Here is an 18241-nt window from a genome sequence, read left to right on the forward strand (position 1 = left end):
AAATGTCCATAACATTAATATGTTAAAAGGCCATATTATGAAAATCCATGTTATAACCGTTTTTTTTTTCCAGGAAGTGTAACAAAAAAAATTACATTTAACTCTTCATTTTGTTTAAGTTCTGTGTCGGTAAGAGATTTAAAAAATCTCTCTATCTTTTTCAATGTTCAATTTAAAGCTTATTATGCGAAAATCATACGCAAATATAGACAATTGATTGGAATCTCTATATCTTTATATTCTTACAAATTTTAAATTTATTGTTTCCTTTTCTGGAAGCAAATCAATTACCGAAGTAATAGATCAATTGGTTGTAATCAAATCTATTCTTATAATTAGTGTAATTATGGTTACAGTTTCTATATTTAATAGGTACATTAAAGATACGACATTGAAAATATTTTGTTTTGATTAATAGAAGATATTGGATTTTGAGTTTGTATTTATTGATTTGTTTTTTTTATAAAGCTTAGAAAATCAATAGGATGATTGGTTAGTTGATACATCCTATAAGTAAAACGAAAACTATAGATGGTTTGAATATTGTACATCAATCGATGCATGATGTAAGTTGACTATATAAAACTTGAGCATGATCATTTCAAACTAAAGTATAAGAAGGTTATATGCATTTGTTATATTATAGTTAATATATTTTAAATATTACATACGTCAAGTAATTCACGTTTTCGTAAAAATAAAATTCAAGTTCATTATTATGCCGTACTCGTCCGTAATAAGCTACGTTAAATATAATGTATTTTTAGGTTCATTTAATGATATTAAGTTTATATTTGATTAAGAAAATCTCATTAATTTAACTGAAAAGAATAAACATTAAAATATATAGGTTCATTTAATGACATTAAGTTTAAATTTGATTAAAGAAAACTTATTAATTTAACTGAAAAAAAATAAACATTAAAATATGTAGTTTAATTTATTTCTCAGTAGCATAGAAATGTAAATAAGTTAGAAAATTTAGGAGTATTTTTTAATGGATACTTCTCTTTTAATAATATAGATGAGTAGCGAATTGATCCATGTTCTATATATCATATCTTGCATCCTTCTCATCGTCTGTACCGTTTGCGTTGTCGTCTACTTCGTGGGGTACTGTGCAGCGTGCTTTTTCAAAGTCCAGGAGATTCTTCATGATAAGCGTCGAAAAATAGACGACGGTGGTTGTAATGCATGACTACTTCGGTGCATGCATAGACTAAAGTTATTCAATAGTTTTATTTTGAAAGAGGCTATTAGTTATTAAATAGTTTGATTTATCAATTAATAACACCTCTTCTTTCTTTTCTTCTTTTAGGTTTCAGAGTTACTGAAACAGTTATTTTGATGAACAAAGTCTATAATAAGCCTGAGCGTTCGGTGGACCGTTCGGTTTCGGTCCGGATAATTCGAATTTTCGGATTTTTGGTGTTATGCTCAGAAGTACCATTCGGGTTTTACTAATTATCGGATCGGTTTCGGTTCGGTTCCTTTCGGGTTCAGATCGGATGTAACCAATGTTTAAAATCGTCCAAAATTTTTTTTTTTAAACCTTAAAAATTGACAGTTTTTTTTTCAAAATATATAAATTGTTTACAAATCTAATTAAAAATTAGTTAAACTATCTAAATTAACTAAAAAGTATTCAAAATAACAATTAAAACAAACTAAATTTTTTTTTGAATATCCTAAAATATCTAAATCATCTTAAATATATAAAAACTTTAACATATTTAACTAATTTCGGATATCTTCGGATCCTAGTTCGGATGTCGGTTCGGTTCGGATTATAACCAAACACCAAAGTACTAAGCTCATAAGTCCCGTTCGGATATTTTTGTATAACAGTTCAGATTCGGTTTCAGTTTTTTCGGTTCGGGTCTAAGTAGATACTTCGGGTTGAGTTAAAAACGCCCAGGCTTAGTCTAGAATCTTGTCTTATATATATGCTTCTTTTAAAGGATTTATAACGATTCTTTATTTTTATGCTATGTATTATTTGAAATAATATATCGATACTTTTCATTAGAACAGAGTAGACCTGATTGCCGCAAAAAGAAAAATCAGAGTAGACCTGAAAAAGATTTTGGGCTCTTGGGAAGTATGATCTACAATATCGGTTTAAATCATTCGATCACACAATATCTTATACGAAAAGCACTCAAAACAGAAGAGATAGACATACATTACTTGGCAATTCTAATACTACGATCATTACATCTAATATGTTCGAAGCTTTTAGACTCTCTAGAAACAGATGCAAACTTTGGTAATCTGATATGAATTCATCAACTTTTTTTTTATTTTTATTTTTTTGAATTCATCAACTTCGTTCACCCAAATTAACAAAACATAAACCTCTTTAACGGTTTAACCCCTAGTTTTACCTTCATCAGCTATGTCCAAGCCTTGTCTCTCTAGTTTTCAAATCCTAATAAACATAGAAGTTGAATTCAGATATTGAATAACTCATGTTTCGTTTATACATATTGATCCTCGAAGGTATCTTTTTAGTCACTTGGACCAATTCATCAGCCGTGCGATAGTGTGCATCAAGTTAACACTGTATGTATCCATAGATTTGCAAAAATGAAAAAAGCATTTAACAACATAAATTCCAACGTTTCCCGTTAAAGACAGAATATGGGGGCGTTCCTTAGATTTAATATGGCAAAGCAACTCAAGTGATTATTCCAACGCTGGTAGCTTTTGGTACCAAAGTTCAGCTTTTACAAACAACACTTAACACATGCATATGGTTTCTCAAGACATGTTGATGATCATGGACTCTAATTCTAATGGTTCGTTCCATTAAATTATAATGACAACTTGGTAAATCTTCTACTAGGCACAACAGGAGTTGTGAAACTTCGTCCACGAAATAATGGTTCTGACAACAAAGAAATTCGTAACAAAAAAGGTTGAAAGAAGTGTATCCGCTTAAAACCCTACAAATCCAATAAACAAGATTAATGTTTAGACGAGCGTCTAGATCGGTTATTGAACCTAAAACGATTTTTAAAAAAAATTAAGTTTAAAAGAATAGTTTGCCAACTAGGAAGATACCTAAGTTTAAAAGAATAGTTTGCCAACTAGGAAGATACCTAAGCCCATATTGACCGATTTTTAGAACCATGGTTATTATTCATATGGCACATAACCCCTACACTGACTATTTTTTTAAAATCAAGATTAACCTATAAATTTTTATGATCCCTTCGGTCTAAGTAGCAGTAACTCTTTTAAGTCATTTCACTATTGGATTATGCAGGAATGGACAGAGGATAAAGTGTGAAGGAATCACAAGAGAAGCCATGGAAGAGTTTCTAGACGGAGTTGATGCGGTTGGTGGAGTTAGCACAAAGAGAGAGTACTGGACGACATACTTCTCGGCTCACCAGATGGGTAGTTGTAGGATGGGACGCACGGCAGAGCTAGGAATGTGCGGTGGATGAGAAGGGTGAGAGCTGGGAAGCAGAGGGGCTGTTTGTTTGCGATGGGAGTGTGTTGCCGTCAGCTGTTGGAGTAAACCCTATGATCACCATTCAGTCTACTGCTTACTGCATCTCCACAAAGATAGTTGCATCACTGACGGAAAGCAAGAACTGAAACTATCTCCTGTTCCTGAAATTTTTTAGATTTGTACTAAATAAGTGATGAGGTTTCCTTGCAGGAATAGATTCTGATGTTATATACGGTTCTGCAATGGGACCAGATCAAGGTTCAAAAGAGTTTCAACAGCTTTGTATTTTGTTCATCCATCTGAAAATATAATAAGAAAATCACCCTCATTCTTTTTTTTTAAAGAATTTTAAATTTATTCAAGCAAAAAATTGGTTTTACATTTGCTGTTGTCTTGTATCTAAGTTTGTCGCTTTTTTTTGTCACCAATATCATTAATTCAAGACGTTACAACGATTTCAACCGGAGGTATGCTCGACGGTAAGATGAACAACAATAACATGAAAACAATAAGACAGAGGATAGAAGTGTTAGAAAGAGAGACTAGCTCGAAATAGAGAGATCCGCAGATAATCTTCATTTGAATCCACAGCTCACTCTTTTGCATATTCTATGAATCCACAGGTCACTCTTTTTCATCTAAGTTTGTCGCTAAGATTCGAAAAAAAATAATAATAATAAGGATGCCACCCTCACTCTTTAGCATATTCTATGAATCTTTTTTTCCCTTATTAAGATTCTATGAATCTCTTTCTCCCTTATTAAGCCATTTCATTTATTTCCTTGATGACAAAGAAATAAATATATGTACATATAAATGTACTGGAGGATGTCAAGTTTACTTATTTTCGGAAGAATATCTGACTACAGTCTACCTTACTTTTATGAATTGTGAAATATTTAGTTACCTTATAATGTGTATCTCTCTCTATATATAACTCTAGACGAAGAAGACAAACACAAAAGAAGGTTAGATTTGTTGAAGGCCATTAATCAAAACTTGAACGCTACTTTTGTTTGCAAGGAACAAGATGAGTAGCGTTGTTCAATATATCATAGCTAGCATCGTTGTAGTTGTCGTCATCATGTTGGCCGTTGTAGCGTGCTTTTTCCAGAAGATTTGTCAGTGTGTTACTGAAATGATAGACGACTGTGGTTGCAATGTGTGACGACTGCGGCGTGCATTGTTTCAGTAACCTACTTGGGTACACCTTACATTATTATTATTATTGTTTTGAACTGTGATTGTAATATTACTTATCAAATAGTTTGATTTATCAATCAATCACACTTTTTCTTTCTTTTTCTTTGGAGTAAAAAAACTATATGCCAAAGCAACTCAAGTGATTATTTCAACGCTATTAGATTTTGGCACTCTAGCTAGCGACGTAAAACTGAAACCAAAATTCAGCTTTTACATATAGTTGGTAAACAACACAAACATATGATTTTTCAAGACATTTTGGTGACTAATTTTACTGATTTGTTGATTTCTTCCAATTCCATTGATTTATAATAACAGTCTGCTAAGTTTTATATAAGACACACCAAGAGTTCGTGAAAATCCATCCACGAAATAATGATCTGATAAGTGGTCAATCAACGACAAAACAAAACAACATTTCAGAATATCAACTGCAAAATTAAGGATGAAGTTTTCCCCCAAAACGATCATGAAGAGCGACCAAACTATCAATGATCACCTATAATACTTTAGTGCTTGTATTGCCTTCGTCACTTAAAAATTGGATTAAGCGACATAGTTCCGAGAGAGTCGCATCCTGCGGGTTTAACAAAAAAAATATTTCGGATATAAAAAGATTATGTCAATTAGTTTCTGGTAAATATCTGATGGTAGATTACCTGTTTGCTTTCAAGACTTTCAGTCTTCCCTTGCTGTAAATTTTCATATAAGAGTGACAATATCAATTAAGAAAGAAAGAAAACATGATTTTAGTACTTTTGAAATAAAATTGTCGTTTAGGTAATAGAGACCATATAAGTATACACAAGGAGGGATGAGCTTGCCAGTAATATGCATATTAAAGGGAAAAATATGTGACTTACTAATATAAAAATTATTTGCTTAATTTGCCGAACATCACGCTCAATTTGTGATATTTTTGATCTAATCTCGGCTACCTGCATTAAACCATGGTTCATCATGAACATTAGCGTATTAACATTAGCGTATTAAAAAGTCGATCGATCAAAAAGGCATTGATAGAGTTAACCACATAAACAGAATCATTGTGTAACATAAAAGAAAGTTCTGTGCAATCAGAGCTAAAAATACATGAGCTCATATAGAAGCAGAAGTAATTTGTAACTAAACCTAAAGCAGATATCTACTGTACACCAGGGAAGAAACAGCTTGGTGACCAAAGAGATTGGACGCTAGTCAATATGTTTGGACATCTAAGACGTGATTCTAGTCTTAATCACTAATCTGAATACATGTTTAAGAAAGATTAAGACGATCAATATACGAGAAAGCGCGGGAAATAAGATTGCTTCCTTACATCACGTAGAATCTTTTCAGATGTCTCGTAATTCTGCTCTTCTTCCACCTGAGCCAAGGTCTCTAACGGATTCAAGTCATTACCGGCCGGGACCCACGTCAAACACATGCGGAGAATGTCTAGTCCAAGCATGGTCACGATGATAACCAAGATGACAAACAACATCTCTACAGCCACTGTCGGGGCGTATCTGAAGACAGCCCAGAAGAAGACAGCCCATAATAGATCCATTGTCTTCACCGTAAGATCTACCATCTAGATGGACGGTTTGAACAATAGTTGATCTGAGTCTTTGTCTGTGCAGGGATATCGATTTGTCTTGTGAAACAAGGTTATGGTTTAAATCACACGCTCTCCGTGGAGAAACAAACCTAGAAAACCCTAAATACTAACATGAACTTGGGCTTATTTTTAATTTATTTTATTTTTTAATATTTAAGCCCATGGCTGTAATCCCACAAAAAAGCTTTCAATAAAATGTTTTCTTGCCGACAGAAAAATAGATTTTTTTTTTTGCTAAATTGTGAATATTCATAAAATGAAAAATTTGAATAGAACATACAACAATCAAATATATATATATATATATATACAAAGCTTCTTCTTCTAAGCATAGCACATGTGAAATCTCAAACATTTTTTCCTACACTGACCTTTTTGAGTCAACTACTCGTGTTCCCCATTGCAAAACTAACAATACGGGGTTAGTTTAGCCTTGTCTATCCATGAAAGTCTGTTGCTTTATAGTAGAAATGAGCAATCATCTGGAGTCTGGACCAACTCATCTTCCGTGCGATGAACACGTGCCAAAATCGGGAAAACAATAACATATATAACCAAATCCTTAAAATAACATCATCTCTCTAATAAATTATAATGCGTACTACTTTATAATTTATATTTTAGAGTGTACATATCATCAAATCAAGACATGTAGCATAGCAATTTATGCTAGTGTTCACTCGACTTCAGACTCGCATATTTTAACCAAGAAGTAAGCACCATAAAAATTAATGAAATATTTTGCCTATGAGTAACGTTAACAACGAAAAAGGTCTTGTCTTTTGAACTTGTATGCAAAATACATATCGAAATGCATTGGTAAACAAGAGAGGTGAGTTTTTTTCCATTAAATTGATTTATCAACAATTTTCTTTTAATAATAACTTTTGATTATGACTGAAATAATTTTTTAATTTTATATTTTCATTGGTTTCTCTGTAGACAAAATGAGGTTATTCTTCTCTTCATGCTGTTACAATTTGTTTTTGAAAAAGTGGTGTGGACCAATTTTTTTATGGGTTTTTCGACGAAACGTTTGTCGGAAGAACTGGAACTTTGGCACGATGTAATCGTCACCGTGAACACTATGAGTTAGTGTATTTGTTTGTCAAAATCGGAATTGTGTTGTATTGAATGAAAAATTAAGGTCCAAAGTGAGTGATATGCAAAGCTTATAAAACTTTAAATTTGGCTAAATATAAAAAAATTAGCAAATAAATCACTTTGAGGATTTGAGATTGAAATATTTTTATAATTATTTAAATATAAACTCAATAAAAACATAGTGATGGGTTTCATTTAGTCATACCACATTATAACTGAAAAACAAACATACAATAATCTTTGAGTTATGGAAATCAAACTCATTAATGATTAGAGACGTTTGGTACCTCCATTATTATATAACGTGTACCCCTGTTCGAAACTACGCTAGGCGCTAGTCGGGCGGTGATCTCGGACCTAACGAGTTATCAAAAAATCGGGATTAATCGGGGTATACGCGGGATCTAGTTTTCATATATTTTTAATATTACATATACGGATAAGTAGTTATACATGTGAAAGTATGATGTGAAAACAACTTAGTGTAGTGGTCTATGACATGTTTGTTGTTTCTACTGGTGATGGGATCGATCCTTTGGGGTTGCAGCTCTTTTGTCTTTTTTTTTTCATTAATCAAGCATAATTACGTATATACCCTCGTCTTCTTCCTTTAAAATTAGAATTCCTGCAAACCCTAAACCGCCGCTCTTCAGTTTTCTTCACTCTTTCAATCAAATTTCTTGTTTTAACTGGCGTTTATATCAAAATATGATGGATGGTTAACATAACAATTGATTTTAATCACTAAAAGAAAGAAATTTTGATTTTTTTTCGTCAGCTCCGAGTTTTTGAGCGCACATGGTCTAATCGCGACGGTGAGTAACCGCCAAGCGCCTCCACGCCGAGAACTCGGCCGCCTAGTCCGCGTTTTCGAACTGGGACGTGTACTAATCTCTTTATGTTATAAATAAGAGAGCACTTGTGTAGAGTAAGAGACACACATAGAAAACGAATCAATCTTTCACATTATTCTTTTTTCTCTTTAATATTTCTTTTGAGTTTGAGATTATACACAAAAACTAGTTTTGTCAGACTTTTGATAGAGTGACGCAATTCAGAATTTTTTTTTTCAGTTGTATCCTATAATCTTGCTTCTTCTATTCAACATAATCAACAGTAAAACTCAAAAACAATCAATACTACTTCATCTCTATCTCTCTTCTGTACACCTCTATACTTCTGTTCACAAACTGACTTCATCTCTCTCTTGTTTACTCCTCTCTTCTTCATCTCTCCCTTCTTTCTAGACGCAAACGGCTTGAGCTCCCAAGAACTGAACATCTGATGCTGATGGCAAGCTTAGAACACAGTCAAGCCATTTGGTAGAAGCATTGACAACTTGATTTGTCTTCTAAAAAATGACTTCAGTAGCCCAAATAGAAGTTCTTCCAACTATGCCAAAAGCCACCAACTTCTCTCTTTTTTACTCTTTTCTTCTATGCACAAACTGTTTGCCCTCTCAAGAAATCAAATATCAGATGATGGTAAGCAAAGAGCACAATCAAGCAATTTTGAAGTAGCAGTCACATCATGGTTTATCTTCTCAAAAATCAAATTGGTTGCCCAAATAGTAAAAGAATTCCTTCCAACTCTCCCAAAACACTGAGTGGGAACCACTTGAATTTGAGATCTGATCTGATATCTGAAACATCTCTGACTCTACTAAAACATCTCGCCAACACCAACTTCATAAAAAGAAGCTTTCTAGCAATCATTCTGAGCAGACGTTTTCCAAACCTGAAAAATAGATTGTTCTTTGTTGGTTTTACAAATGCAGTAGATCTTGATGTTTGGTCTACTTCTAATTCTAAACCAGTAAAACATGTGTTGGATTCTCACATTGTCTTTGCTTTAGTCAATCTTCAAAACTACTTCATTCAGCGTAAAAGAACTCTTCACACACTTTCATGGTAGACTGCACAATTTATGATCAAAAAGGATCACAATTAACAATTTTCGAATCAAAATAAATATTTCAGATTCATGAATTTGTTTGTTCTAAAATCACAAACAACTTCACTCTCATATTTATCATCTTGCTATTATATCAATTACAATGGTTAAATGTGTTGTAGTTTTGAATATTCATTCATCAATAGAGAGAACTTCAAACCTGGCATCATCTTTTAAAAAATCATATTTGTTTATGTTATTTCATTGTAATTAAATTAGATTTGTATGATTAGAGATATGAGCTCGGTAGAGCTTGTTTTCCTAATTTGGAGTGTATAAATTAGTATCAAATACAGTGAGTAAACCATTTTGAAATTCATTTTTTTGTCAACTTTTGAAATTCATTTAAATACTCTTTTTTTGCTCTTTCAATTTTATAGGTGTTTTTTAACAATTTTTTTCTTTCATTTTATCGGTGTTGCATTTACTTAGAGGCAAATACGATTGATTATTCAAATGAAACAAAAAGTATGAAAAGAAACCTAGATGCTATGTTATATAAAAAAAGCCAAGACGTGGACCTTGTGAACTCGTATAGAAACCTTTTTTTAAGAAAATCATTTATATTCCAAATTTCATTATTCTTTTGTATCAATACAATGTTAAAAGATAAAGACATGTCTCAATGTAGTAGACAACATAAAGATTTCAATTATGTACTTGGTATCTTTTGTTGTGATGTCTTCTCATGTTTTAAACTCAAGCATGACCAAGCATAAAAAACTTAGATAATCTCGGTTACTGAAACACAAAGAACATTATAATGTCTGACACTCAAAACGTAAGATAAGAGTCTTACATAAATCTAAAAACATAAGAAAACATGATCATCTCAGTTACTAAAACCCCTTTCCAAAGAACCATATCCTATCATAGCTTTCAATCATCTCTTCATTCATCTTAATTCTTATAGCTTCTTCTTCCACCTTTTCAAGTCTTGTTTCTTGAAACTCAAAGTGCTCCATCATACTCTCTCCCAGATCCTTAACATCATTGGCAAGTTCATCATGTTTTGCATCTACCTTCCCTATCTCATCTAACTCAAAGCTCTCCATCATACTCCCATTACTTTCAATTATCGGGTTTTGGTACGCTTTGCCTGAGAAGATTCAGGCTCTTGGATATTCCTTCTCTCCTCTGATATGAGCTCCTTTGAATCATCTGTTTTCTTGTCTTCTTGGTCGAATTTGGCTGAGGTATCTGATTTTGAAGTTGTCCCTTTTTCGAGACCCGAGTTTTGTTTCTCGAACATCATTTGCAGGTACTTTACTTGTTCTTCTATCCGGAGTTACAAGTTTCTTTGAATCTGCAAGAAACATCAAAAGAAAAACATTCTCATCCAAACTCAAACTTCCTAGAATCACATTTCACATTTGCACTGTTTGCAGCCATTAAAAAAAACAAAGCTATAAGACAAGACATACCTCTAGCTGCTCATGGAGTTGGTTCTGCATTTCCATCTGAAGTCTCAGAGCCTCTGTAATACCTATCCCAATGTACTACCAAAAATAAAAGATTTTCAGACATCAAACAAGGTGAGAGAATCTGTTAAAAATTGTTGGACCACTTGGTGCCGTTACCCTTTCAAGTCAAGAGATGTTATATGTTCAAGCGGTGTCAACTTCTTCTCTGACGAACCTATTGCACTCAAAATAAAACGATTCTTGAAGTTGAATTTTTAGACTCAAATGAAATAAAAATTAAGAAAGAGTTGGGGTATATACCATTTTCTGATGGTTCTAGCCTATATCTAGCTGTCCTATACTTCTGCAAATGGCTTTTGACATGATATATAGTTAAGCCTTCAACTTTCATAATCTTCAGCGCACCTTTAGAAGTAGCTCCTTTGTAAACAGAAAAAAAAAGAGTGTTAACACACAAAGTTTTTTTAAAGGCAAAGATGAAATAAAAGCTCACTTTCACTGCCACCAAAGACTGTTGACAGCCTCAACAAAAGCCTCGTGAAGTTCTGGCGTCCAACGCATATGTGCCTTGCCCGTTCCGTTGTTACTGCTTGAAGATGTTGTGCCGACAGGTCGCAACTCCACAGAAAGAGAAGGCTGCTGCTGAACAGTCTGATGAGCTTGCGGTGGAATTTGCACCTTTGAATCTGAATGGAAACTGGTGTTAAGCAAGAGATCGCTCCAGTTAGTAGATAGTAAGGGATCTTCATCGGTGATCAAGTGGTCAGCCGATTCATGCCAATCATTTCGTTTTTGAATGTCATCAAACGCAGAACCAATGCCACCGTCGTCAACATGGCTGGCCTCAGGTAAATCAAGAAACCTTCCTCCGTGAAGTGAATCATGGCACCAAGAAGTATCGTTACTGCTGCTTCCGTGTTTCTCGTGAGACACCGTAGATGAGTAATGGAGATTGGTTGAGAAGCCAGAGGATGTTGAAGAGCATATATGTCCAACCGCTCCGATGTTACTGGAAGAAATCAAACGGTGGGTTTGTACTGATAACTTAGACATTAAGTGAGTGTTGTTGTTCTCTGATCTTATGAAGGATTCTTCTCCGGTTGAAGTAGTGCGAGCAATGTTAATGATCTCCATAGAACCTGATCTCTGAACAGGACGAGCCTCCATTGTATTCCTGCCATAACAGATAATCATAAATTAATTCTCAAGAACCTTGGTAATAACTGTAAACAAAGAAGATTTGTTAGTTCTTGAAGATTCTAATGGGTGCACCCCAAACCGAATCATCAAATCTAGCATCTGAATACACGAAACCAAACTCAAAAACCTCAGTGAAGACATATGCGACCATATATATCTCTAGAAACAGAGACACAAGACAACAATCAGCATGAGTTCGAGCCTGAGTGTCTGATTGTATAAATAAATTTGGTCTTTTAAATGAAATGTAGCGAGAAAATTCAGTAGAGAAAAGAATCGATATAAAAAGTATTATAGACGCTAATAAAACTTAAACAAATCTAATTGTTATAAAATAACACAAGCATCGAGAATCATCAACAAAATCAAACACACATTATCCAACCAAACATCAAACTCCCTGGAAACTACAACAAACACTTAAATAAACACAAATCGAATCCGAATCAACCAATCGTGAACGAAGTTTCTCAAAAAAGCAGAGATATCTACAATTATGCTCGAAAGATATCAATTATGATTAACAAACGCGAAAATAGAATCAAAAATTTTCACCTTAACAATTCATGGTGGGATATGAGATGAACGAGTAGAATCTAGATAATCATTTATAAATTGCCATCTTGAAGAAAATAATCGTCTTGTTGTCTGTTGTCCTAGAGAGAATGTTGACGGTGATGTTTTTGTACTTTCATCGTCCAAGGAGGTGTTTTTGGTGGCTGTCTCCTAAGCATATGGGGATCAGCCGTCGTGAACTTACGCGCGTGCGATTACATATTTTTTTGGACATACTAAAAGCCGCACGTGGACGCTGTTTATTGGACAATTGGAATTATTTAATAGGCTTTGGTCTTTTCATTTGCTTTTATTTTATGTTTGTGGTCTTTCACTCCTTATAAGGTCGCTAAGGCCCAAAGTGGTTTTCTATTGATATTTTCGCTATAATAATTTGATATATTTCATTGTCCAATCATAATAGGGATTTTAGTCATGAGTTTGGCACCATCCCATTTAAAATCTTCAAAATTAAGCTCTGGCTTTTGTGTTTAAGCTCAATCCTCTTTTACAAAATACACAGTACTCGGATTTGAATTCAGATGGTAATGCTTCACTAACACTATGGAAAACTATAGTGGATTACAAAAAGATGTGATAATAATACTGGACCTGGAGGGTCTAAGCCACTTGCCCCTATAACAAACAAAGTTAAAATTCCACTTGCTCTAAAATTCTTTAAAATTAATATATAGCTTTCTTAAATACCCAAATCTGGATCTTTGATTATGACAGAAACAGAGGCATTTATATATATTTATTCATATATGTATATTCGAATATTAGATTTTCATAAGAAAAATTAAATTACAAAAAAAAGGTTTGGAACCTCTTGGTTACAAAATGATTTATCTATTACAAGGTCACAGTTAAGTTTATTGTCTTTTGTCAGTAAGACTACAATAAGAAACAATTATATAGATGCAACTAATTATTCAAATGATTTCCTGAATGTTGATAATGCTCATTGCTTAGTCCATCTAAATGGCTAAAATGATAATACTTTACAAATCTCCACCTTTACTGTATGAGGTTTCCTTTAGCATTCCTTTAAACCCTAGTTTTAGATAACCACTTCCCTTGTCTGTCTGAAAATGGAAGCTTTTCTATTGCCATCGATGTCACCGTTCCGCACTCGGTACGGAGGACTTGCTCATCCACGAGCTGAGAGCTACCAAAGTCCCCAACCCTTACCTTCCTCCTGGTCCTGGTTTACTCCTATGTTGCCACTTGTCTTTGTTTTTGTAAGGCTGGAAAAGAAAGAATCTGATACTTAAAATTTACGGTGGTGCACACCGCAGGGAATCCCATTCAGAGCGTGGGACCTAGATGGACAACCAACACTTTCAAAATTTTCAACTCTCTATTTAATTGATTGAACGGTTTTATTTGGAAAGTAAAGAAGCAACGGTCGGTTATGTCTTCCCTCCAGACGACAGGGTTTTTATTCGGACACCACTAAAAATGGACAGCTAAACTCTCTCTTTAATTAAACTTCAATTTAATTACGTGATTATAGATTAGATAGCCACTTGATTACATTTAATTAATAATTTCTGTATAGCGATAGTATCTAGCTTTAAACCGGAACCAATAGCCACCGTTCGATTTGGAAAGATGGACCAAAGGACGTGGGCACGAGGTCCTCCCCCTGTGTACGTGGGTCCCACGTAGCTTTCTAAGTATCCTTTATTCTAGCCGTCCGATTGAATCCCATGAAGTTGACATGTGAGCCCCCACTTTCTCTTGAAGTTCTCGAGTCTGAGGATATGTATGCACAAATACTTTGGAACTTTTATTTATTTATTCATTTATTTTCCACCCTATTTTTAATTTGCTTTTATTAATCCCACGGATGCAACCGTTTTGATATCATCTTTGATTTTAAATCAATCCTATCTATATCAGATTTTGGAGTCAATACCAACCAAAAACATCTGAACATTACCATCTATATGGATGATTCATCATATTCTGTTAAATTTCTTATGTTTTTTTTTTTTTTTTTTTTTGTTCACAAAATTTCTTATGTTAACATAGAATAAATATGAATGAACTAAAAGAAAAATAGAATACTCACAAAATTCATCAAATTCACTTTTAAATCAAAATTGCAGTAATTATTTCTGTTAAACTAGTGAAATGAGTATTATTTAATTTAAAGTAATTAGAATTTTATCGAAAGTAATGGATTACATTACTTTACATTATTTCATGGACATAAAATGATAATGTAGTTGTAGCCTACAATCATCAAATTATATTATTTTTGTGGGAAAAAGAAGATACAAGTAAATATACTCACGGAATAAAAGTGAATAAAATTTTCTTTTTTAGGCAATATTTATCATGTATAAAAATTGATATTTAAGGCGAAAAAGAAGGACTAAAGTTAGGGAAGTAAAAAAGAAGAAAAAAAAGGAGACAAATCCCACCCGTCGTGTCTTGTTCTTGTTCATCCTCTGTTTCCTCTTTTCCTAATTTTCATTCACTGTTTTTTGCCTTACTTATTAAAAGTCTCAAACTTTGCTTCAAATTCAACCCATCTCTCACCTTAACAATCAAATCTTCAATCTCTCTCTGTCCATTTCTCTCCCTTCTTGGTTTGGAGATTTTTCAAATGGAACGCGGTTCGGCTAGTGGGTCGGCTTCGACCTTGTCAAACAACGAAAACGTCCTCGTCTCTTGCGAGGACTCTTCTTCTCCGGCAGAGAACGAGCTCGAGCTTGGTCTCACGTTGAGCCTAGGTCGAGAACGTAGGGTTTCTTACGCTGATGATTCTTCTTCTTCTTCTTCTTCCTTGAGTAGCAGAGCTAGCGTCACTGCTGGGATCAAGAGAACAGCTGATTCCATGGCCGCAACTAGTGGGTGAGATTCTCCTCCTTTCCTTATATGATCATAGTCATATAACCCATAAAAAAAAATGTTTCTTTTGCTTTTTTATGGGATTTGATCAGACATAATGTTCCTTTGATCACTGTTGTCTGAAAAAAACACGACCTTTATTTGATCACAGTGTTATATCAAATCCTTTTGTCTTTACTCTGTGTTGAGCTTTTGAAAACTTTATAAATTTGCAGGCAAGTTGTGGGGTGGCCACCGATAAGGAGTTATAGAATGAACAGTATGGTTAACCAAGCCAAGACATTGGCCATGGAAGATCCGATCAAAAACAGAACTGATGCAACAACAAAGATGAGAATGTTTGTGAAGGTGACTATGGATGGTATTCCCATTGGAAGGAAAATCGATCTGAACGCTCATAGATGCTATGAATCGTTGTCCAACACTCTTGAAGATATGTTTCTTAAACCCAAAACAGATGGTCACCTGGAAGCAGGGCTGAAGATACTACCAGATGGGTCTTCTGGATTAGTACTAACGTATGAAGACAAGGAAGGAGATTGGATGCTTGTTGGTGATGTTCCCTGGGGGTATGTTGTTATATATATATATATATACTTTCTTATGTTGAGTCCAGTTTTAGCTTCACATTGTGAATCATGAACTGAGTTTTACTTGTGTCCAGGATGTTTATTGGTTCTGTCAAAAGGCTCCGGATTATGAAAACATCAGAAGCTACTGGTACAGGTACATTCACTAGATTTTATCAAATCTCTATTTCTGTATTAAAGATCTTTTCTTTTATGTTGTTTGTGACCGTGTTTGTTTAATCCTTGTTTACAGCTCAAATGATCTTATGAAGCATATAATACACACTACAAGAATCCTTCAACGTTTGAAACAATATAATAAGACATATCACAAGATCAAAGAGAAGACAAAGAATCTTCTTCATTCTTCTTCTTGCCTTTACAGTTTTTGGCTCTGCCATTTTTTAGTTAGTTATATTTTCTGTTTGTAAATCACACACTTGACAAAGGTATAACAAAAGTTACAAAACTCACTAAGCGTTTCAGAGCAATGCACAAGTTTATAAGATCTGTGTAAAGAGAAAAGTTATTCAACATTGAAGAAAATAATCAAATTAAAAGGAACCAAAGAACTCTCTCGTCTACATACATAACATGAATTGAACCAATCATCACCTCTAAAGAAGACCATTGACAGGTGAAAATGCTAAGTGTTTCTCGGCCAAGCTGCTACGGCTAGTGTTTTCGTCATTACAAAAACTCTTTGCAAAATGGTGTTTTGGAGTTTTTTAATGCCAAGTTAAACATTTTTAATTTCAATAGACAATGGCAGACATAATAACTAAATATTAACAAATGTGCTAACGGTTTTCTCACATGGTCATGGGATTCGTTATGGCATCACAGGTTTTTCTGTGATCTGGACGCATGTGCCGCTGCCATTTGTGTTCCATCCATGGGATCACTCTGATAATCTGATTCAAAACTTCCGAGATAGCAAGAGTCTCTCTCACAAAAATTCTAAATGGGCTTCTTATGTGATGAAGTAGATAAATATTGGGCCTTAAGTTAAAAGCCCATATACGAGACGATGACGGTATCCAATGAGGGAACGGCTTTGGTCGTGACACGTCAAGATTCTCCCGACACCACACCAAGAAGAGAGACCTTCTCTTCATCTCCTCCCTCTACTCTTCTGTCGCTAGTTTCCTCGCGCACATCGATTAAGCACGAGAAATGGCTTGTGTTCGTTCGATAGGGTCTTTAACTTCTGTCACTCATTCTCCTCGATATGTTTCACGCACCACAGGTACTGTTTCATGACTTCCTTCTCCTTTCTTTCGATGATGATATTAGTAGAACATGTTGAAAAGGTAAACAAGGGTTTTTGTAATGTCTTCCTGTAATAAGATCATGCTTAACAGTTTAAGTGTGTTCTATATAATTGGTGATTAGTAGTAATTAACTCAGAGTGTGTGCTTAAGAACCAGAGGTTTGATCGGTTTCTTTTGCAGGCATTGTCATGTCTTCATGCTCTGTTCATCCCATCACTCCCTCCGCCTTCACCGGCTCTCCCATTTCCCTCCCGAGACTCCATACACCGTCTCCAACAACTCTAAGACCGAGGAGTCTCGTCCCAATCACGATGATGGTAAAGCCGTCGCTCCAGTTCATCCAAGGTACAGATGAGCTGACGATTCCTGACGTCAAGCTGACTCGGTCAAGGGACGGATCTAACGGAATGGCACTCTTCTCTTTCGACCAGCCTTCGGTTTTTGACTCGAGCGGTGAGGTTGGTGAGATAACGGGTTTGTACATGATTGATGAGGAAGGTGTGATACAGTCGACGGATGTGAACGCTAGATTCGTGAACGGGAAACCGGAAGGGATTGTGGCGAAGCATGTGATGAGGACGCCGAAGGAATGGGACAGGTTCATGAGGTTTATGGAACGGTACTCTGACCAGAACGGTTTACAGTTCGTTAAGAAGCAATGAGGTTGGGGACTTTTCTATGAGCAAAATGTGTATGTTACATTTTTTATTATATTTTTAACTCTTTTGGTTTTATAATCTTTCTCTCCTAGTTTTGATCTTTACTTGAGTTTCAATTCTCAAATTTACTTTCATTAGAATGGTTTATACCTCGTGCTACTCAGTTATTCTAAGTGGTTTCTTCCAATACATTCACATGGACTCAAAGACCAAGTGGAACATAATAACTTTGCCGCTCGCATATAATCGTTACCCTCCTCCGGTAGCTTTACAAGGAAACTCAACAGTACCGGTTATGTCTCAACCGTGCTAGCATCTTACAGCAAAGTGTACACTAAGTTTTAGGCATACTAGTACACTATTGTCTGAGAC

At 34.6% G+C, this 18241-nt stretch overlaps 3 protein-coding genes and 1 pseudogene across 3 annotated transcripts; 2 read left to right on the forward strand and 2 right to left on the reverse strand.

The window, feature by feature from the left end:
• Nucleotides 1-5014: 5014 nt before the first annotated feature.
• Nucleotides 5015-9772, reverse strand: LOC103861846. Its single transcript, XM_009139553.3, has 4 exons — nt 5985-9772; nt 5530-5604; nt 5326-5358; nt 5015-5243 (listed from the first exon to the last, which is right to left on the reverse strand). Exons 1-4 carry the CDS (start codon nt 6237-6239, stop codon nt 5166-5168), a joined length of 441 nt encoding a protein of 146 aa, XP_009137801.1. The 5' UTR covers nt 6240-9772; the 3' UTR covers nt 5015-5165.
• A 272-nt stretch (nt 9773-10044) lies between these two features.
• LOC103862134 lies at nt 10045-14597 on the reverse strand (annotated as a pseudogene).
• Nucleotides 14598-14877: 280 nt separating this feature from the next.
• On the forward strand, nt 14878-16410 carry LOC103861847 (auxin-responsive protein IAA11). The gene is made up of 4 exons (XM_009139554.3): nt 14878-15370; nt 15583-15936; nt 16032-16093; nt 16190-16410. Exons 1-4 carry the CDS (start codon nt 15123-15125, stop codon nt 16204-16206), a joined length of 681 nt encoding a protein of 226 aa, XP_009137802.1. The 5' UTR covers nt 14878-15122; the 3' UTR covers nt 16207-16410.
• Nucleotides 16411-16965: 555 nt separating this feature from the next.
• Nucleotides 16966-18028, forward strand: LOC103861848 (photosystem II reaction center PSB28 protein, chloroplastic). Its single transcript, XM_009139555.3, has 2 exons — nt 16966-17185; nt 17391-18028. The coding sequence occupies exons 1-2, from the start codon at nt 17113-17115 to the stop codon at nt 17870-17872; spliced, it is 555 nt and encodes a 184-aa protein (XP_009137803.1). The 5' UTR covers nt 16966-17112; the 3' UTR covers nt 17873-18028.
• The last annotated feature ends 213 nt before the right edge of the window (nt 18029-18241 follow it).

This window comes from Brassica rapa, chromosome A03, assembly GCF_000309985.2.
Source record: "Brassica rapa cultivar Chiifu-401-42 chromosome A03, CAAS_Brap_v3.01, whole genome shotgun sequence".
In the NCBI taxonomy this organism is placed as follows: Eukaryota; Viridiplantae; Streptophyta; class Magnoliopsida; order Brassicales; family Brassicaceae; genus Brassica; species Brassica rapa.

Bases quoted from the DNA above. Each gene is read 5' to 3' on its own strand.
- LOC103861846 (XM_009139553.3), bottom strand. From the start codon at position 6,239: ATGGTAGATCTTACGGTGAAGACAATGGATCTATTATGGGCTGTCTTC. The intron at 5,605-5,984 runs GTAAGGAAGCAA...GGTTTAATGCAG, and splicing joins CTGAAAAGATTCTACGTGAT to GTAGCCGAGATTAGATCAAA. The intron at 5,359-5,529 runs GTAAGTCACATA...GAAAATTTACAG, and splicing joins AGCAAATAATTTTTATATTA to CAAGGGAAGACTGAAAGTCT.
- LOC103861847 (XM_009139554.3), top strand. From the start codon at position 15,123: ATGGAACGCGGTTCGGCTAGTGGGTCGGCTTCGACCTTGTCAAACAAC. The intron at 15,371-15,582 runs GTGAGATTCTCC...ATAAATTTGCAG, and splicing joins TCCATGGCCGCAACTAGTGG to GCAAGTTGTGGGGTGGCCAC. The intron at 15,937-16,031 runs GTATGTTGTTAT...ACTTGTGTCCAG, and splicing joins GTTGGTGATGTTCCCTGGGG to GATGTTTATTGGTTCTGTCA.
- LOC103861848 (XM_009139555.3), top strand. From the start codon at position 17,113: ATGGCTTGTGTTCGTTCGATAGGGTCTTTAACTTCTGTCACTCATTCT. The intron at 17,186-17,390 runs GTACTGTTTCAT...TTTCTTTTGCAG, and splicing joins ATATGTTTCACGCACCACAG to GCATTGTCATGTCTTCATGC.